At 46.9% G+C, this 22,203-nt stretch overlaps 1 protein-coding gene across 1 annotated transcript in view; it reads right to left on the bottom strand.

Moving 5' to 3' along the window:
* Nucleotides 1-22,203, bottom strand: part of LOC144754796 (basic phospholipase A2 homolog ammodytin L-like) — a 354,218-nt gene that overhangs the window by 27,203 nt on the left and 304,812 nt on the right. The window contains exon 5 of the mRNA XM_078643010.1: nucleotides 4,373-4,479. Coding sequence (XP_078499136.1) covers nucleotides 4,373-4,479 — 107 coding nt within the window. The remainder of the gene's footprint in view (nucleotides 1-4,372; nucleotides 4,480-22,203) is intronic.

Genomic DNA, 22,203 nt, shown 5'->3' with positions numbered 1-22,203 from the left:
CATTTTGTATCGCTTTGTTCGCCCTACCTTTTGTATCGCATTAGGTGATGTTCAACATCGGTCTGAAAGTAAATCACATTCAACCATATCCTCCAATAAAGTGAATCTGTTCCTAAGGGGTAGGAGTCAGGTAGTTTGAGGAAGGTATAGACTAGGTGGACAGCAAGGTAGATGAAAGTTGTTTGCTTCATGGTGTGCAGGTTGAAATGGTCTACAAGGTTTGGCTCCAGGAGTCTGGATGGGTCTGCCCATTGGTGAGTGTTGACATTAGCATGCTGATGTGAGGGGAGGGGTGCACCTGGGACCTGAATAGGGCTGGGCTTTCCCCACACAATGCTGGCTCTGCCCCCTGTGGTGCGACTGATGACCCTAGCCTGCCTGGTGAATGGAAAGGGTGGCTGGGAAAACAAAGTACTCCAAAACCAGCTGCGACTGGTTTCTGCCCCACCCTGCACCTTTAGACAAAGGTTTTCACTGTATAAAAGGAGGCTGTGACCTCTTGTAAAATGTTCTTGTTTTACCACTTGAATCCTGCCAGGGGCGTGCTGCTGCCTGGGCCCAGGGGAAGGCTTGCCTCCCTGGGCCCTGCCCAGCCCCTGGATACCTGATGGACTTGGAGGCTGGAGGACTTTCCTTTTTCTTGGGAGCTGTTTGCTCCATCTTTTGCCCCCAGGACCTTTGACTTTGAATCCTGTGTCCCTGGGGCCTGTGGGCTTGTCTACGCCTCTAGTGCCTTGGGAGCGTTTTATTTTGGCCCCTAGCGCTTGAGAGCGCTTTATTTTACTTATAGCGCTGGGAGGGCTTCGATTGTCCCCTAAGCGCTTGGTAGCGCTCTTATGCCCCTTTCGCGGCTGCCCACGCCGCATATTTGGCCTAATCGTGATTTTTATCCTAGACGGAGTCCACCCCTCATTGTGTGCCGAGAATCACCGCCGCGGCCCGAGCCTCGTTAAAGAAATGGCCGCCACGTCCGCGGCCTGCCTGGTTGCGTGTGGGGCCGCCAGACGCAAGTCCCGAGTATGCCCCGGAAGCTGTTTCAGAGAGAGAGGGGGTAGGGAGCCCACCCCGCCACCTCAAGCCCCTGAGAAGAAGTGGCGTCCTCCTGCGGCCCGGGGCTCCCGTGAAGTGGTGAGAGCCCCGGGGCCGCCAACAGAGACGAGCAGAGGTGTTGCGGAGCTCTCGTGTCCTGGAGGGAGCCCCGGCAGAGAAGTCCCGCACTGCCGATCGAGAAGCCCGGTGAGTGAGGAAGGGCTGGGGGGAAGCTCCGGGTGGGCGCAGTTGTGCCTTTGAGGCACCGGGACTGTATTTTTCCCTAGAGCGGCCCCGGATGCCAGAGGGCCGCTCCAACGATGGGGCAAAAGTTGTTTTTCGAGCCCGAGGGGCTTAAGGGGCATGTTTTGATTCCTGAGAGCCCCGGTGGGCCCCACAGTGGGATGTTTGCTTTAGAGCAGCCCCGTCTTGCAGTGGGCCGCTCCAACGTGGGGGACATTTATGTTGAGAGCCAGAGGGCTCCAACGTGTTGGCGCAGTGCTATAGAGGGCCAGTGAGAGCCCAAGCCGCATTTTTGTGGCCAGAGCCTGAGAGCTCCAACGTTTGGGGGCATGTGTTGTGTCAGAGCCTGTGTGGCTCCAACGTGCGCAGTTTCAGAGCCTGTGGGGCTCCAACAGATGGCGCAGATTTGTTCTAGGGGCCAGTGAGGGCCCTGTCGCAGTTTTGGCTGATTCCCAGCTGCCCAGCAATTCGTGGGCAGCTGCACCGTTTAGGCGCAATTGAGAGAGAGTCCCTGTGTGGGACAGAGATGGCACAGTGGTGCCAGGCCTTCCACAGCTGCGCAGCACTTAGTGCCAGCTGCAACGTTTAGGCCCTGTTGTTGCTGTTGTGTGCGTGCGCAAATGCTTTACACATTGCCTCCGGGATAAGCCTGTCTGCTCGTGCCAAGCTACCAAGGGGGTGAGCAGGGGTTATCTTGGCTTGTGATCCCCTTGCCATGACTAGAATGGTGTTTTCTGCCTGGCTTTTGCGTAAGCCTTAGCCAACCAGAAATCCTAGTTCTAACATTGGTGGCAGCGGTGGGATTAGGACTTGTGTTTGCGCAGTGCCACAGCGACAACTGGCTACATTACAAAACTCTGCATTTTAGATAGTCACATGTTTGGGATTATTGTTTTTGATTTTGTTTTTCCTCAAGAGTGTCATTTTCAAATGGTGTTCCTGCGCTTTTATGCATAGTGGCAGAAGAGAGTAAATGACAGGGCGGGGCGCCAGTAGAGGGGGAGGTTCCCATAGATAAGGAATCCCTTGCTGGGTCCAGTGCCCAATCCCTGTTCCCGTCCCTGTGTGGTTAGATGGAAGAGAGGGAGTGTGGAGGAGAAATGGCTTGCTCGGGAGGGTAGTTATCCACTGAGTGTAGTGTGTGTTTCTGGATTCCCCAGTATGGTAGGATCCAGTGGTGGCGGCTAAAATGTGTCCAGTGCGTGAAGTCCCATTCCCAGTTCCCAGAATGTGGTGCCTGGTGCTCAGTAAGAGGGGTACAGGTTGAGAGTCAGGGGCAGTGAGAAACTGTCTCACCAGTCTGGAGGGGGAGTGTGTGGATGAGTGGTGTGTTGAACTGGAGGAGTTGGTGTGAGGTTTTTTTTTTTAAAGGAGCTTGCCTATGCCTCTAGTGCCTTGGGAGCGCTTTATTTTGGCCCCTATCGCTTGAGAGCGCTTTATTTTACTTATAGCGCTGGGAGCGCTTTGATTGTCCCCTAAGCGCTTGGTAGTGCTCTTATGCCCCTTCGCGGCTACCCATGCCGCATATTTGTCCTAATCGTGATTTTTATCCTAGAGGGAGTCCACCCCTCGTTGTGTGCCGAGAATCACCGCCGCGGCCCGAGCCACGTTAAAGAAATGGCCGCCACGTCTGCGGCCCGCCTGGTTGTGGGCGGGGCCGCCGGACGGAAGTCCCGAGTATGCCCCGGAAGCTGTTTCAGAGAGAGAGGGGGTCGGGAGCCCACCCCGCCTCCTCAAGCCCCCGAGAAGAAGTGGTGTCCTCCTGCGGCCCGGGGCTCCCGTGAAGTGGTGAGAGCCCCGGGGCCCCCAACAGAGACGAGCAGAGGTGTTGCGGGGCTCCCGTGTCCTGGAGGGAGCCCCGGCAGAGAAGTCCCGCACCGCCGACCGAGAAGCCCGGTGAGTGAGGAAGGACTGGGGGGAAGCTCCGGGTGGGCGTAGTGGTGCCTTTGAGGCACCAAGACTGTATTTTTCCCTAGAGCGGCCCCGGATGACAGAGGGCCGCTCCAACGATGGCGCAAAAGTTGTGGTGCAAAAATCGGTAATAGCGATTTCGCTATTTTGCGAGGAATTACATTTAAGGAATCTCTATTTGAGATTCCATAAATGCAATTCATCATCCAATAAAAAATTGCGAATTCGCAATTTCGGCCCGCTCTTTACCGCGAGGTCAAACCTCGTGGTAAATAGCGAAAACTTAGAAAAGTGCTTTTAAAAGCATTTTTCTAAGTTGCATGTTGAACACACACATGTCCTTTGGACATGTGTGTGCGCAACACCTGTTTCAATTTGCATTTAAGGGGTGCTACAGGGTGTCCTTTGGACACCCCTGGCACCCTTTAAATCGCTATCTTATTTGCGATTAGCTAATTGCTAATCGCAAATAAGGAATACTCCCCATTCCTTCCTATGGGCCTTTTGGGCCATAGGAATGAATGGGGAGTTATTCCTTATTTGCGATTAGCAATTAGCTAATCGCAAATAAAGAATGTGTAGGAATCGCATTTCTTTATGCAATTCCTACATGAATCCCGTTTTGCAAGTCCTTAATAGCGATTTGTTATGAATCGCTATTAGGGGCTCGCAAAACGGGAGATTGATGAATCAGGCTGTTAGATATTTTTAAATTATTTGAAAATGAGTAACATGTTAAATGTGTATTAATTCTAATATATTATTTATTTTATATACATTATGGTACATATTTTTCTGTAGTTAATATCTTGCTTATTTTAATATTTCATTTTGATTGGCTATATTGTTGAATTCAATACTTTGGTCAAATATATTGTTAAGTCTATATTTTTGTATGTAAATATCCTGGTAGTAGATGTGTCTGGGATTTGAATAATCAGTATTGAAAATCGATATTTTGACAGTTGAAATTTATATCTCAGTATCTTTTCAGGTTGATATTTTTTAAGTCCATATATAGGACTACAGCCAAATGTGACACATCGTGGGAAGCCCACTCTCTGAACTAGGCAATCCTTTCCATATCAGGCTTTTCCTGTTCCCGTGCCTCTTTACCGCTAAACATGCACTTGCTCAACATCCCAAAACCCCTCATGTTAGAGTGATATGACTAAACACAAGTTCTCACCACATACTACTTTCCCGTCGCTCATGTTGAATTTGTAGCTGCTGGTCTTTGCTTTGCATCCTTTTCCCCCTACTTTTGCATAGCAGCAATCGTGAGTTTGACAGCACCTTAGAAAAAAAAACTCAAAGAAAGACCACAACAATCAGATTATCATACATATCCATACACTGCATACTAATATTTATGAACTCAACCTAACACCTGCATACCCCTATTGGTTAGGAGAGCTACACTTATCTTAGCACAAGCCACAAAGGGGCAACAAGTAGGCATGGGTAGGTTGATTACCTTTGCGCTCTCAGTGCCCCTTGGGGTGGGGCACTGAGAGCTCAATGCCCTTTGGTGGGCCTTGCAAGAAATTTCCAACATAAGTAAACAACCCAACATATTATATTTAACGACAACTGCATCATAGCATTTAACATTTTCTGAACTGCAGCATCAAGGAAGATGCTCCTGCCTGGTATACACACTTCTCAATAAAATCTGATACACTAGTATAGACTAAACATTTTAACAAACCTTCTATTTTAAGAAGTATGCGAAATTCCAGATGCAGATTACTGGGAAGAAATCACCTTCCTGAACCCTAAGTCCGCTACTGTGGCTACTGGCAGTCTGTATTTCCTGGACAGAACAATTACAGGGGTCATGTGGCTCTCTTACAGCGAGAACTCTTAGAATCCTTGGTAATCAGTGGTCAAGGTAATTAGCCCTCAGTGCATCTCACCTAGGCATCCTTCACTTCCTGGGTAGATGTGGACAAACAGTCTGAGGCTAAAGTTAGAATGGCTCTAGTTATAATGCAACACATCAGCTACACTCACAATAAAGTACTTCTGTCTAACCAAGGTTGCATTTACACAACCTTTTATTACTCCCTCATGTTTATAATATATAGTTACAGTATTAACATAATTGAAGTCAATGTAAAGCAGAAAACACATCCCAATATACCAATGTAACATAGCAATGACACAATTAACCAGTAATGTCACAATGAGAATGGTAATCTCATGTGTGCACTGGCCAGCAGTTAATGCAGATTTTATGGGTTAGTAATTGTTTTTTTTATTCATTGTTTTAAAATTAATATGTATAAATTAAATGTATATGTTTACATTGTTTTATTATACAATACATGTTTAAACTTGTGATTTAAAGATTGAAAGTGCTGTAGAGTTAAATTTTATTAATTGCTGGTTTAAACTCAATATATAAAATTAGTCAACTCAATATTATAAATTAGAATATTTTCTTTTTTTTAAATGATAACCTTTAGTAGTTTTCGGTTTACTTTCCCACAGGCTATATCCACCTCAATTGCGGAGATCTCCACCAGTAGGTGAAAGGTCAATCGTAGTAATTTTACATTAGAAAAATTCTGCTGAAAGAAGCTCCACTCCCTCACTTGATGGGGTGAAGACATGTAAGTCTACACCTTGGTAGAAATCTCCACTAGAAAATAGTGAATAGCAGAAAAGTGTATCATTACATATAGGAGTAGGAATAATTATACACATGATAAATATACATGAATATTTAACACAAATTAAGGAGCAGCCAATGGATTTATGGTTGCACCACCTGGTATAGTCACAATTGTATTTTGTTAAACATTACAGACAATGTTGCCCACCTCAAAGGTCTGCTATTTATGGACCAAATAAAGCAATGATACACCCATGAAATACAGCGGCAATAATATTTGAACAGTATATACAAAAACGGTTCTTGGGCCTTCAATCTTGAAGTCGAGTCTTGCTTTATTGTTTCAAGTCATGTAAGTGCAGCTAACGTGTTTCGCCCTCAAAAAAGTCTTCATCAGGGATAAGATGTACCAGAAGATTTTCACTGCCGAGAGTCTATGGCGCTGTACCTCTAAGTGTTACAAGGTCATCAATACATGATCTTTTGAATTTTAATAGCCACACCTCATGTCCCACTGCTAAGATAAGTAAATGCTTTGCACATTTTCGTGGCTAAATATAAAGGTATTGCCAATTTTGTCTAGTCAAATCGCCTCTGTAAAACCTCTATGATAGGATGATTGGGCGCAAGGAAACAGGCCGTATATCAGCCCGGAGACCCCCTTACGTCTCCACCTCGGTCGTCCAGTCACCCGGACTCGTTCGTGTTTAAATGAATATTTACCTTTGTGAAATGTGTGCATCATCTACAATACAACGCACTGAGTGGGCTTTGGGTCAGAACCTTGCTCCTGATTGGATGGCTTTCTTGTCTGCCTCAGTCCACTGTTCCAGGTTCAATGGTTTTCCTCTCTATCCTTGTGTCTTTTCCCATCCCGGGACCATTTCCTCTTTACAGTGTGTATGGTTGTATTTAATTAAACTTTGAGAGGGAAGTATGCATTTTGCCCCTGAGTAGATCATGAGGGGTAAAAGTCAATGTAAATACCCTGGGGTGATGTATTTGCCGGTGGGCAAATACCTCATAGTTTAAGTTTTTCTTTAGAAAAAAAATAATTACAAGTGGAATCTGTGTATTTTGCAGACCAAAGTTTTTCTTTAGAAAAAAAATAATTACAAGTGGAATCTGTGTATTTTGCAGACCAAAGACAACGTGCCTCAGGATTTAACAAACATTTTCCTACAGTAAATTTCAGCAGGACTAACCTGCCAAAATGTACCAGCGCAAAATTGCGAGTTGTGCTGTAATTACCACATTACTCATATTTAGGAGAACTAACAAAACTCGCATTTGAAGAGGAATCAGACTTTACGCTCCAACCCACAGTCCAAGGAGTAAGAAATCCAATGTAAATTGGATACCCTTTGTTAGACCTACCATCCTTAGGGTGGCCTTACCCACTGGATTCAAGATAGCCTGGCTGATGAGGATTATGAATCCGAAACCGGTCCCAGGATGCTTGTTTCCGGTCCAGGAAAGACATGACTTGGCAGTTCGGGCTGGACTGTTCCCATGAGGCACAGGGTCAGACTGATTTGCATATAGCCATGTCTGAACTGGGGTGGCTGAGTGAACTAAAGAATGGTGATGGATTAAACCCAGATCAGTTGACTGGGGGTGAGTGTTTGATTTGTTCAAACGCTCCGTCCATCATCCCCTTTTGTATCGCTTTGTTCGCCCTAAGTGTGGCAGGGTATGCTCAGACGTATGTCCCTTGTTCACTTGGCCACTGGATTCAAGATAGCCTGGCTGATGGGGACTATGAATCCGAAACCGGTCCCAGGATGCTTGTTTCCGGTCCAGGGAAGACATGGCTTGGCAGTTCGGGCTGGACTGTTCCCATGAGGCACAGGGTCAGACTGATTTGCATATAGCCATGTCTGAACTGGGGTGGCTGAGTGAACTAAAGAATGGTGATGGATTAAACCCAGATCAGTTGACTGGGGGTGAGTGTTTGATTTGTTCAAACGCTCCGTCCATCATCCCCTTTTGTATCGCTTACCCCACTTTTTGCCTGCTTTTAAGACTCTGAGCACTTTACCACTGCTGACCAGTGTTAAAGTGCATGTGCATCTCGCCTAAAACGTGGTGACATTGGTACATACCTGATTGCATATTTAGTTAACTGGTAAATCCCTTGTAAAGTGGTATTCTATATACACAGGACCTCTAATCTTAAGGCTCCTAGCTAAGTTACCGCTTTATAAATGTTATATTCATTCATTCGTAGTAGGTATGCAGCACAGATTGTGCCACCCACACAAGTAACCTTTCAAACTTGTCTCAGGACTGTTATTGCAGGGCTTGTGTGTGCTGTTTACTGCCACACGGACTTGGCATTTAAAACCACGTGCCAAACCTTAAACTCCCCTTTTATCACACATAGGTCACACCTACATTAGGCCCTAGGGAGCCCTATGGGCACGGTGCCGTGTAACTAAAAGGTAGGATATGCACTTTTAAGTTTTACATGTCCTGGTAGTGGCAAACAGCTACATTCGTTTTTCACTACTTTAAGGCCTACTCCTCTCAGAGGCTAGCATTGGAAATTCCTTAAAATACAGTAAAGTTGTAATTTCTGATTACAAACAAGTAGATAAATTATGTTGCATATCTTTGGAATGGTAATGATAAATCCTCTTTAGTGGTAAAGTTGTATTTGACTTTTGTATTTTAGAAATGCCAGTTTTAGAAAGTGGACATTTCTCTGCTTTTAACTTCGCTCTGTGTGCCTGCAGCCTGTCTCCAATACACGTCTGGGTTGGGGTGACAGCCACACTTTGTGCATTCCTTCTAGACAGTCACAAACACGGGAAGGTTAGGCTCATCTGCATTCTGAGCACTCATCTGCATTCTGATGGGTCTTCCTGGGCAAGCCTGATTGGGAGGGGATGACACTAACTCGTCAATAGGTAGTGTCCTGTCCTCACACAAAGCACTGATTTACCCCCACGGATAGCCTGGCAGACAGGACTGGGTTGAAAGGGATCTTAGTCCACTTCAGAGAGCTCCTTTGAAGTCACCCCTACATCAAAAGCACTTTTGGGTATAAGTACTGGAGTTCTGACCCTACAAAATCAGTACACTACTGGACCTGGGAAGACGTCTGCTGGAATATAGACTGCTGTGCTTTAAGGATTGCCACTTTGCCTTGACTGACGGCTATGATGAAATGCTTCTCTGCTTTGCTGAGTTCCCCTGCTTATCTCTGCCCTGCTGAGGACAAGGCCTCAACCCATCTCACTTGAACCCAGAGTGACTCCAAGGGCTCACTTGCTTGCCTCCTGTTTTCTGAAGTCTCAGGGACACAAACGACTCCCTGCAATCCTGCTGGTGCTGCTGAACTCTGCCTTCTGTAAGTCCAACCGTTGCCTGGGGTGGACCTGCAAGCCCTGCACCTCAGAAAGGGGTTCTGCAGCTCATTTTCTTCAAAAACCAAAGCATCGCCCCAACTGCAGGAGAAATTGCACTGCATCGCTCTTGGTGCTTGACGATAGCAGATCCACAGGCTGCGCAGCTCAACGACGACGCTCTGCGCGGCCCAACAACGATGCATTGCATTCACTTCAACGGAGCTCGACAATGACACAAGAACCCCTTTGAGCAGCTCGACGATGATGCAGTAGGCTCTCAATGTTAACACTTCCTCAATTCAAGGTATTTCCTCAGCAGGACCTGTCTGGGTCATGTAGCCGGCCTGCCCTCTTCACAGTCAGCCTGGAATTGGATTGGTATTGGGCCCTCGCCACCTAATGAAGTCTTTTAATGGCTAGTGACTTCTAAGCACTGTTTTTGCATTTAGTCTTAAAAAATTCATATCTTGACATCTACTGATTAAATATTTGTCGTTTGGTCTTGTTTTAACCAGATAAATATTCTCTCTTCTTCTAAATCTGCATGGAGTCTTTTTGTGGTGTTTTCATTGTGTTACTGTGTGTGTGTCGCACAAATACTTTACACATGGCCTCTTGAGTTAAGCATGTCTGCTATGTGGCAAGCTACCAGAGGGTGAGCACAGGTTAATTAAGTGTAAATCTAGCTTACCCTGACTAGAAATGTAGTCCCTATTTGGACAGGGTGAATACCTCTGCCAACTAGAGCCCCAATGTATAACACTGGTGATCAGCGGTGAGGATAGGACTTGTGTTTGTGCAATATCATACAGTTATTCAGCATTCACAACAACTTTATACCTAAGACCAATTCAGGCCCTGATGGCATTTGTGACTTTTCTGCTAAATTATGTCTCTCGCTGGAGAAGCAGCACTTGCACCTGCAGGGATTGAGTTTGAGCTGGCCAGATCAGAATGCTACACTGTGCAGCAGCTGAAAGATTTCTGCAAGGACTTTCGGGTTTCTACATGGTGTTTCACCAGGAAGGTGCAGCTACAGAAACCTTTGACGGCCTGGGCAGACACCCAGGGAGCAGACGAACCCTGAGGAGGAGGGTGACCTGTATCTGTAGTCTGAAGTGGCTCTGTAACTGCCTGTGGAAGGTGCCAATAATTTGCTAGGAGCAGTATTGGCTACCAGAGCAGAAGCAGTGTCTCCTCAAAGACCTGTCACAAGAAGAGCTGGCAAACAAGAGGGAGGAAAGAAAATTAAAGTTAGAGCATGCCAAGTTGGCGCAGGCTCATAAGAAAGGAGGCTGGCCATTGAGGACAGGAAACTTACCCATGAGCTCAACATCAGAGAGCTGAACATAAGAGCCCTACAAGTGGCATCCAGCAACAGCAATGGTAGAAGTATACCTACAGTGGCTGCTGGTGAGTCCAGTGCCAGGATCCCTAAAGATTTGGTGGCCAGTTATGTGGTGGGGGATGACAAGGATAAATGGGTTGTAGCCTATGAAGCGGCTGTGACAGGGCACAAGGTCCTTGAGGAGTTGTGGGGTAGTAGTTTGTGGAGGTATATCCCCGAGGTGGGCAGGGACACACTCCCTACACTAGAGATAGTGGACCAAACATGCTATACTGCAATGAAGGCCATACTAGTCAGCAAATTTAGACTGACCCCCTCAGAGTTATAGGCTCAGGGTCAGCCACTAGAACTCTTCACAGATATGGGTGGGTTTCTTGGATTATACCTGCAAGGCGCTAAAGGGCTGGGTGAGGGGCACACGGTTGAAGATTTTTCAGGGCTATTCAACTTGATTTTGAAGGAGCACATACTTGATATTTGTTTTCCAGAGCTGTACCAACTCCTAGTGGATATAAAGGTAACTGACCCCAGGAAACATGCTGATGAGGCGGGCATCTGGGTCAGCACCAGAGTCCCCAAAAATAAATCTGTGTTGGACTCCCAAGAGGGTGGTCAGGGTTCCCAGCAGAAGAAAGAGGGGGAGCTAAAAAGACAGAGTTCTCTAAAGGGCCTCAAAACAACTCACAGGGGAAAATGTCTGGTTCTCATTCCCAATCTGGCCCCCAGAAGAAAACTTACCTTGACAAAGGTCAGCAGATCAAGCCCATTAAGTGCTATGAATGCTACGAGTATGAACACTACAAGATCTATCCCAAGTGTACAAAAAGAGCACCACCTCCCACTGGAGGAAAGAATCCAGCGGTGGCTGGTGTAGTGCTGAGGGTGGAGTTTGTCCCAGTTAATGAAGGGAGTTTAGTGGGATTACCCCAGGATCCCTGCGTGACAATGAGATGGTTCCTAAGATCCATGTGCCCTCAAATACTACAAAGTATAGGCAATGGGTCACCTTCAATGGGCAAGGTGTTAATTCCAAATTAATTTTGCCAGGTTGTGGTGGCCGACAACAGAGAGGGTCACTATCCTGTGGCCCTGCTTCCATTTGAGTGTGGGAAGGGTGTTACAACTCTTCTGAAAGTTGCTGTGAGCTCTGCCATGCCTGTGGACTGTTTGTTAGGTAATGACCTTGATCCCACTAGCTGGAAAGAAGGAGAGCTCAATGCTCATGTGAAGTTGTTTGGGTTACCTGATTGGATCTGTGCAACAACAAGGTCTATTGCTACCCAGGATGGGAGTCAGAAAGGGCTGGAGCCTGGAACAATGGCCCAGCCAGCTGCTAAAGAGGGAAAAGGCAGAGGGCCTGGTAAACCAGCCCCTGAGAGCCTTCATTTTAATGTGGATGGGACACTTGCTGTGGCCATCCTGGACCCCACTGAGGAGGGCACTGCTTTTCTTGGTGACCTACCTACACTTGCTGGATGGCCTGTAGAAGGAGGACCCATCAAGAAGGACTTCTGGAGGGCACAGAGGGAGTGTCCATGCCTTGACGGCATGATGAACAGGCCCAAGCAGTAGGTGATATCTCTGGAAGTTTTCACAATTACTGAGAGGACTCACCCAATTAGACTTGCAGTCAGCAGTGGTAGTTACGTGAGCGGGATACAAGACGAGTGGTTGGAGAGACGAGAGACGGTGAGATGGTGCTGTGCTGTGCAGAGCGGTGTGGGTTAGTCCCGGGAGGAGAGCACAGAGCTCCTACACTGGTGAGAATTTGCCGGGGCTGGGGTGGGGCACGTCGGGGGCAGGTCAGAATGTCACGGGGTTTGGGATCATCCCGCGCCCTCCCCCACCTGTCCTACCTGTGCTTGTTCCTGTGACTGTCCTGTCTGTGTCCATGCCAGCTTGCTCGAGCCCCGTTCTGCTCTTCCCAGGTCCGGCATTCAGGTCTGCTCCCGGCTCATGCCCACACCGCTCCATCCTGTCCTGCTCCACCTGCTCCTGCTCTGGCGGCTTTAGCAGCTCTATTGCTTTATTGGAGGTTCGCAGTTCTCTCATCTGCCCTCCACCTGCCACAAAAGGATTTCTGCAACATATATACACGCACTCTGCACACTCCACTGGCTACCGTGGTGCTCACGGTTCTCACGGAGCTCACGGACCTCCAGCCAGCCCAGTCATCCCTGTATCAGATACCACAAGCACTGCCAAAATAAGTACAGCGGTACAGAGGGGAGAGGGCCAAGGCGCCCCCCACAGAGGCTGCGATGGTAGAACCCTTGAGCTGCGGAGTCAGCCTTCCCAGGGGTGTGGCAGCTTGTAGCCAAGGTGTGCTCCCACCCCCTGTGGTCAGCCAGGAGAGCTGTCGGTACCACAACACAGCTATACCGGAGGTGAAAAGAGCACCCAGGACGCCGCACAGCTGGAGAACCAACCACCGGTTCACATGTAGGCCTTTCACCTGAGCCCAATGAGCAACTTGGACGACCACCTGGAACGCCCCCCACGGAGACCACAAAGTTCAACAGGCAGAGGGAGAGGGAACTTGGGAGGCGCCCACCGAAGGCCCATAAGACCCAAATACAAGCCCTCGGGCATTCCAACAGCTGGTTGGAAAATTGCCCCCGAGTATTTCTGCAGAGCAGGCAGGTGATCATGGTAAATGGGGGCAAAAGACATCAACCAGGAGAAAAGAGAGGGGAGCCCTAGAGAGTGCCCAAAAGAGAGTAAAAACCTTGAACGACTACTACAGGAGGATACACAGCCCCGGATGGAAACTTCGAAGCCATGCCCAGAAACAACCACAGTGGAAAGGACGGCCAAGCAGAGAGAAACGCACAACAACAGACTTCCCCGGACAGTGGGGACAGTGAGGATACACCCCCAATGCCTGCTCTAGAGGCCGAACATGGTGTCGACGATGACACAGTGTGAGGTACACATAGTACACACAATACAGACACCACCACTAAAGGGTTCACCTGCAGTATATGCCTACTGACAAGTGGGGAAGAGAACAGTATGATTGAATTCTCCTCTGAGCTCACAACTATGCCCTGTATGGAGCAGGACTTATCTAGGGAGTCACTCTCAAAGACTATGAGTCCCAGCCCGTTCCACACGATAATAGACAGAGTCCCGGGGACAGACAAACAAGGTCAGCAAGACAAAGTCGTGGCAGCTGGCGGTGACACAATAGAATTGCATCCTCCCCAAACCAGTACCCAGAACTCAAGCGGTGGGAAGACGCCGGCGGAGAAAGCCTTAAGGCACGGTCCTCAGATGAGAAGCAGCAGCAAGCTACCTGGCCTTCCGACAGTAGGGTCCCAACCGCCAAGAGACACGAAATCAAGCAGGATGGAGGCACGGAGACCAGCGCGGTTGACTTTAACGAACAAAGCAACTGGTTGGCTTCGATCAATGATACACTAATGGCACCCACAATTGCCCTCACCTGGCAGTCACACAAAGTAGAGGTCCAAATGGACACCATCCAAACCATATCCTTGGCCATCGCAAACATTAGCCTCAAGCTTGAAAGGCTAGATAAATTTGTAAACACCAAGGACTGCCACTGCAGAGTCATCATGGAAAAACTTTCAACACTCCCGGAAGTCTTTACAACGATGATTACGTACTTGAAAAAACTCACCTTAAACAATGGATGTAACATCCACTCAGAAACAAAGGCCGAAACTATGGGCACAGTGGAAAGCACAGAGGTGTACGGGACAGAATCCAGCTCAATAACTTCAAGAAAAGAAGGCAGCCTAGAGCTGGCCCTAGCATAAGAAAACCCCCAACAGAGTCCGGGCAAGGCAATAACGAACAGGGCAAACAGAATTAGCAGTCCTACCACATCCTTCATTGCCAACTTGAATCCCAAGAATGCTCACAACTTATGTAAATGGAGTACTAACAGCCAGAGTCAAAGGGTGGTTACATCGGAAGAGTCTCCCAGGACCAGGTGCTCCAAGAGAGAACAGAGCCTCAGGAGCACAGACAAACACTGAAGAAAACCCCATAGCTCATACATTGACTTTATATAAAGTCATGTTCTTCACCCAGTATATGTCACGTGGAAGGACAGACTCACTCAATAGAGGAAATATTTTGAATTTGCGTCATCACATCCCCTCGTTAACACAAATAATGAGCAATGACCTCCTCAGTATGCAATTCAAGGTAAATAAGCAACAACCCACCATGGAAAATACACTAACAACATGGAAGACATCTACGCAAGCTGACATGGTTTTAAGAGTACAGTTTCGAAAAATGGGGCATAGAGGTCCAGGAATTAGAAGAAGAAAAATACCAATACGTGCTAGTCACAAAAGAGGGTGGCTTGACCAAACAACATAGAAACGGTACAAAGACACAAAGCTTCCTAAAAAGGACCCACCCCGCAGACACGCCTTCAAGCTTTCACAACTTCACAAATGAAATTAGTGAAATAAAGGGCCACAGTGAGAGGAAAGCACTTGAAAGGATCACAGTAGATGGAGGCTGGCATAGAACCCCGACAAGAATGGCACCCTGCAAAGCCACTACACTGCACAGAGGTCACATCAAACTGTACTCTTAGCCCTAAAGTGCAAAAAAAGGCAAACACCACAATTCCAGTACAAAACGATTTTGTGGGATCGGCCAATAGAGAACACAAGACAAGCCTGAGGCTCATAACATGGAACGTGGCAGGAATCGTAAGAACAAGGATTAGCGTTTCTACAATGGAAAAGTTCCAGAAGGGGGACATTCTCTGCCTGCAGGAAACATGGGCCACAGAGGACATCCACTTACCTGGCTTTGCCGGTATCCACGTGCCAGAGAGGAAACGTCATGCCTACGGTAGGCCCTCTGGAGGTCTCTCAGTTTACGTCAAACATGCAGTAGATAGAGGTGTCAATTAAAGAGATTGGGAGTCAAACAGACATGGCACAGTTTATTGTGCTAAACGGTCTACGGGATGATAAATCAAGAAAAGTGCTCCTAATCATCAATGTATATCTTAACCATAACGGAGCTCCAAAATTGGCAAACACTAAACGGATTATCACAACCCTATGGGAAGTACTCTGTGAATAAACCCACTTAGACTTGATTATTACTCGGGACTTCAATCTTCAACACCAGAGTCCAGACAATGGTCATGGCTCCCTGGCTGAAAGAGAACTTAATAACTTTCTATGGTTGTGTGATCTAATCTCAGTTCAGGCCTGGACTGAGCAACACAGCCCCAAGGTTTCAAACTTTTTGACCTTCAATAATCAAATGACAAATAATTATACCTCCATCAGGTAAGGCATGTGGAACAGAATTCTGGACTTCCAGATACACCATCATGACACAAGTGACCATGCAATGCTTATCGCAGAATTTAACCTCCTGTGCGAATGCCGTGAAGAATTGGTGCCCATAAGCCATACACTTGTGTGGGAGGAGCACAAATTAGTGAAGAGGATCAAATGGAACCATTTCACGGTCTCGAATTGGGAAGCTTGGAAGCTGGGATTAGCACATAAGGGACATAAGAAGCTTCCCTTCCCAGCCATCTGGAGCTGGGAAAACCTGGCTTGATGAACTGCTGGTAGCCCTACTGAAAGGGGTGGGGAACACATCCCCCAAATCAGTGGGGCACCTAGAAATAACCAGAAAATACAACAAAAGGTTGAAGAACAGCACCTGCATCCTAAAACAGGCCAGATGGGCAAATCAAAAAAGTTGCCCCCTGTGGGGCAGAAAGAGTTTATAAAAAAGCCCAGCGGAACCAAAAACATTTACTATGGAAAGAAAAGTGCCAGACGATGGAGCATGAATGGATCAACATTTTTGATTTATGCAAACCAAACATAAGGAAGCAATTCAGTGAGTACATAGCCAAGATGAAAAACACAAAAACGGAAAGGCGAAATGCAGTTTCAGCCGAAGGCTGGCTGGACGATACGGCAGAAATATATACAATGAAACCAGGAGGCCAAAATGTCAACAGATCCCCTAGATCAGAAGGGACCGAAGTGGACGAAGAAGACCGGACAGACGAGGTGGGCCAAACCCAGGACTCGAAAGAAATGTTAAAGGTCATAAAAAGGATAAAAAGGGATGGAGCTCTTGGTCAAAATGGCTTACCGGGCATATTGTTCAAGCAGGACCCCAAGGGGTGAGCGAGTTGCTATCACCTCGGTACATGGAATGCAGAGCCTTGGGAGATGTGCCAGATGCCTGGCGCGGCTCGCTATTGCAGCCAATACATAAGAAGGAAGCAAAAACCGACCCAAAAAACGATATACTCATTGCCTTGTTAGACATCAAAGGTAAAGCATATGCCAGTACTTTGCTACAGGAACTAACTGCCTGGATCGAGAATAATGAAATACTACCTTTTTACCAGACTGACTTCTGAAAAGCATGTTCCACTATAGACAACATTATGGCTCTCTCATTCCTGGCACTACAGGCAAACACCAGTAAACACCTGCCAGTATTTGCATGCTTTGTAGACTATTCGGCAGCCTTCGACTGGGTAAACTGAAGCAACCTATGACACAAACTGTCCTGCTGGAAGATCCCCGGCAAACGACTGAAGGCAATTATGTCACTTTACACCTGCACTTGGGTGAGAATGAAACTGGTGGGGCGTACGGTCACACACAAGCTACCAACTGATCGAGGCCTAAAGCAGGGCTGTGTTTTAGCACCTACACTCTTTAATCTTTTCACTGCAGACTTGGGGAAATCTATGCAAGGAGCAAGCTTGGCAATCCAGAAAATCAGACAGCAACGGCTAAACATACTCCTGTATGCTGACAACCTGGTGATTCTTGATCACACGCGATTAGGTTTGGAAAGAGGGTTGAATCCTCTTCAATTATTAGATGTTCCGGTTAGTAATCAAGTGACATGTCTGGGCCATTTCTGTTTCTTAGATGCTGCCAAAGGCGCGGAGATACTCCTTCGGGAGTCGATTCCCAGCGCGATATAAGCATGCAAATAAAATAAAATTAAAATAAATGCATTAAACAGCTACAACCAGGAGAACGAGCTTGTGCCCAACCCCAGCAAAACGAAAGTCGTGGTGCTTGGAAAATATCTGAAGAAAACATGCTAAAAGTGGAGACTGGGCAGTAACAAATTAGACACAGAAAGAGCATACCACTACCTAGTAGCATGGCTGAACGACAAAGGCAAGTAACCTTGCACCAGGCCAAGACGCAAGTCAAAATACAAGCCACCATCTATGCTCTGTACAAACTTGAAGGTAAACTACACAGCCCTACCACGAAACTTATCATGAGAGTAACAAAATCTAAACTCCTCGCTGTTGCTGGGAATGCATCACATGCATTCCCAGGGAAGATGGAAAATATGACGGAAAAAGCCTAGTGCCACTGTTACAAAAGGCTGTTTAGGCTCCCCACGTATGCACGAAATGCCCAGATTCGGCTCGAGTTTGGCCTGGTTCAACAAAAAATGAATGCAGGAGCATATTGTTTAAATTCTTGTTTATGACAGTAAAAGGATGATGAAAACAATGTGGACAAGCCCACTATATGTATGTGATTATCTTAGTCACTGTTTAGTGGCCTGGATTATGGACCCCTTAGGTGTTATTAAAAGACCCCTCACACACCAACCTGGTTGGTGTCATGCTTCATCATCGGGGTCCCAACCAGGCGGCCGAATGGCACCTGGTTGTGCTTCGATGCCTGACTATAGCGGAGCGGGTGTTGGTGCAAGACTGTGATGTGGATTAAAAAATACCTCTGGGAATCCTTACCTATATTTTTATTGATGGTGGCCCAGGGTATAGGTTAAAAATATGTGTAATGCAACTACTAAAGGGGGAATTTCACTATGAGTTGTCTTATGTGCGGCGGTCTACATGTTTCAGCCCCCTCTAGGCATTTAACGGGGCTTTCTTCAGGACCAGTGGAGAAAGGTGAGTGGCGAAAAGAAGTAGTTGCCACGTGAAAAAGAGATATTTTTCCTACACACTCGCTAAGGTGTGTGGTCAAAAAGGAAGAAAAGTGTTGCCGTACTTACGGACACTTGCAAGTAGCAAAAAAATCAATGTTAAATGGTTGGATGGCAGTATTCGGGGGCTCGGCACTAAGCATGACCAATTTGATAATGAAGTGTCCTCCGCGGTAAACCTGTGTGCGGTCCCTCGGCGTGACCAGCCATCTTGTCGCATTGTAAAAGGAACACAGTAAGAAACAGACGCATCATCTCCTCTCCGGTAAGGAACAGACACATCGCCTCCCCTGTACCGTAGTAAGGAACAGACGCATCGCCTCCCCCGAAGCAAGGAACTGACGTATTACCTTCTCTGCAACCCTTTTGGTTTTTTTGCGTGACGCATCTAAGGTACTTTGTGGGAAATGTGTTGCATTTACAACTGGTGTTGAGCTGAACAATTTCTACCATTTAAGAGCCTTATTTTTTATACTGTATTATGGATTTTGGTAGTTTGGTCTTGTTTGGTTTAGATTCCTTATTTTCCTAAACTGGTGTGGTGTCCATTTGTAGTGTTTTCACTGTATTACTGTGTATTTTGACAAATGCTTTACATACTGCCTCTGAGATAAGCCTGTCTGCTCCAGCCAACCTACCAAGGGGGTGAGCAGGGGTTATTTTAGGAGCGTATCCCCCTTGCCCTGACTAGAAGCAAGGTCCCCTATTTGGACAAAGGTGCCTACCTCAGCCAACTAGAGACCCCCACTGCTGACCAGTGTGCTAAAGTGCACATGCTTCTCCCCTAAAACATGGTGGCATTGGTATATACCTGATTGCCATATTTAGTTTACCTGTAAGTGCCTTGTAAAGTGGTATACCATATACCCAGGCCTGTAATCGAAATTATCCTAGTGGACCTGCAGCATTGATTGTGCCACCCACACAAGTAGTGTTTCAAACTTGTCTCAGGGCTGCCATTGCAGGGCCTGTGTGTTCAGTTTACTGCCACATCGATGTGGCATTTAAAACCACTTGCCAAGCCTTAAACACCCCTTTTGTTACACATACGTCACCCCTAAGGTAGGCCCTAGGTAGCCTAATGAGCAGGAGGCTCTGCAAATAAAAAGGTATGACATGTTCTTTTAAGTTTTACTTGCCCTTGTAGTGGCAAACACCTAAATAGGTTTTTCAATACTAAAGCCTTAAACCTTCCTTTTATTACATATAAGCCACCCCTAAGGTAGTCCCTAGGTAGCCTAATGAGCAGGATGCTCTGAAACTAAAAGGTAGGACATGTTCTTTTAAGTTTTTATTTGTCCTTGTAGTGTCAAACAGCTAAATACGTGTTTCAATACAGAGGACTCCACCTCCCATAGGCTAGCATTGAGAAGTCCTTAAAAAATTGTTAAGCTGTAATTCCTGATTTGAAAGGAGTAGCTACATCATGTTTAATATCTTTGGAATGGTAATGATAAATCATCTTTAGTGGTAAAGTTGGATTTGACATTGCTATTTTAGAAATGCCACTTCTAGAAAGTGGTACAAAAGGGGGGGCGGTACAAAAGGGGGTGGTGATGGATGGAGCATCTGAACCAATCAAACACTCACACCCAGTCAAAAGATCTGGGTTTAATCCATCACCGTTCTTTAGCTCACTCTGCCACCCCAGTTCAGACATGGCTATATGCAAATCAGTCTGACCCTGTGCCTCATGGGAACAGTCCAGCCCGAACCGCCCCCTTTTGTACCGCTTTGGCCGCCATAAGTGTGGCAGGGTATGCTCAGACGTGAGTCCCTTGCTCACTTTGCCACTGGATTCAAGCAAACTGGGCTGAAGACGGCTGTAATGCCAGAAACCGGTCCTCGGAAGCTTGTTTCCGGTCCAGGGAAGGCATGGCTTGGCAGTTCGGGCTGGACTGTTCCCATGAGGCACAGGTTCAGACTGATTTGCATATAGCCATGTCTGAACTGGGGTGGCAGAGTGGGCTAAAGAACGGTGATGGATCCAACCCAGATCTTTTGACTGGGTGTGAGTGTTTGATTGGTTCAGATGCTCCGTCCATCACCATCCCCTTTTGTACCACTTTGGCCGCCATAAGTGTGGCAGGGTTTGCTCAGACGTGAGTCACTTGCTCACTTTGCCACTGGATTCAAGCAAGCCGGGCTGAAGACGGCTGTAATGCCAGAATTCGGTCCTCGGAAGCTTGTTCCTGGTCCAGGGAAGGCATGGCTTGGCAGTTCGGGCTGGACTGTTCCCATGAGGCACAGGGTCAGACTGATTTGCATATAGCCATGTCTGAACTGGGGTGGCAGAGTAGGCTAAAGAACGGTGATGGATCAAACCCCGATCTTTTGACTGGGTGTGAGTGTTTGATTGGTTCAGATGCTCCGTCCATCACCACCCCCTTTTGTACCACTGTACATTAAAGGCACTTTTATACATACTGGGGCTCGGACCCCACCAAATCAGTAGACTACTGGACCTGGGAACAACTCTGCGGGACTGAACCAAAGACTGCTGTGTTGTAAGGGTTGCCACTTTACCATGACTGTTCTGTGGAACTGCTTCTCTGCTTTGCTGAGCTGCCCTGCTGCCTGTCGATTTCTGCCCTGCTAAGAACGTGGACTGGACCCATCTCACTTGAACCCAGAGTGACTTCAAGGGCTTGCTGGCTTATTGCCTATCTTCTAAAGTCTCAGGGACACAGAAGACTTCCTGCAATCCTGCTGGTGCTGCTGTACTCTGTCAACTTTGAGTCCTACCCTTGCCTGAGGTGCCCCCTCCCAGAATTGGATTCTGCAGCTGATTTCTGCAAAATCCAATGCATCGCCAGACTGCGTAAGAAATCGCACTGCATCGCCTTTCAATGCTGACGCAGAGGCTGCTAGGTGAAAGCGGATCCACAGCCTGCGCAACTTGACGATGACGCTCTGCATGGCTCAATGGCAATGCACTGCATTCACTTTAATGGAGCTGGATGAGGATGAAAGAACCCCTTTGCATGGCTCTATGACGCAGTAGGCTCTTGACACTTGCTCCACCCAAGTTATTTCTTCAGCAGAACCTGTATGTATCTAGTAGCCGGCCTGCCCTCCATCGCGGTCGGACTGAACTTTGATTTTGTACTGGTCCCTCACAACCTCAATTAACCTTTTGACCTCTAGTGACTTCTAGGCATTATTGTTGCATTTATTTTTTATAAATTCATATCTTGACTACTACTGATTGGATCTTTGTAGTTTTAGTCTTGTTCTAATCAGATAAATATTCTCTAATTTTCAAAACCTGTGTGGTCTTTTTGCGGTGTTTTCATTGTGTAACTGTATGTGTGTGTGTTGCACAAATACTTCAGACATTGCCTCTTAAGTTAAGCCTGCCTGTTCTGTGCCAAGCAACCAGAGGGTGAGCGCAGGTTAATTTAAAATGTGTATCTAGCTTACCGTGACTAGGATTACGGTCCCTACTTGGACAGGGTGCATACCTCTGGCAACTAGAGATCCAATTTCTAACACCCTTGTTCCTCTTAAAATATGCCCCGCTGGGCCCATTGCCACATATGTGAAAACTGAACACAGAATTAAAAATGCACCTCAGGAAGAAAAATAGGTTTGTTGCCCTGAAGTCCAATATATGACTGCATTTTGGTAATTAATCACCAGTAGTAAGAATCGCCCTAATGGCAAAGGATGTGACTTACCTACAAGCCATGAGAAACACATCTAGGAATAACTTGTCAAAAAATACACAG

This window comes from Lissotriton helveticus, chromosome 5_1 (genome assembly GCF_964261635.1).
Source record: "Lissotriton helveticus chromosome 5_1, aLisHel1.1, whole genome shotgun sequence".
NCBI lineage: Eukaryota > Metazoa > Chordata > Amphibia > Caudata > Salamandridae > Lissotriton > Lissotriton helveticus.
This window is presented reverse-complemented; position numbering and strand designations above follow the sequence as displayed.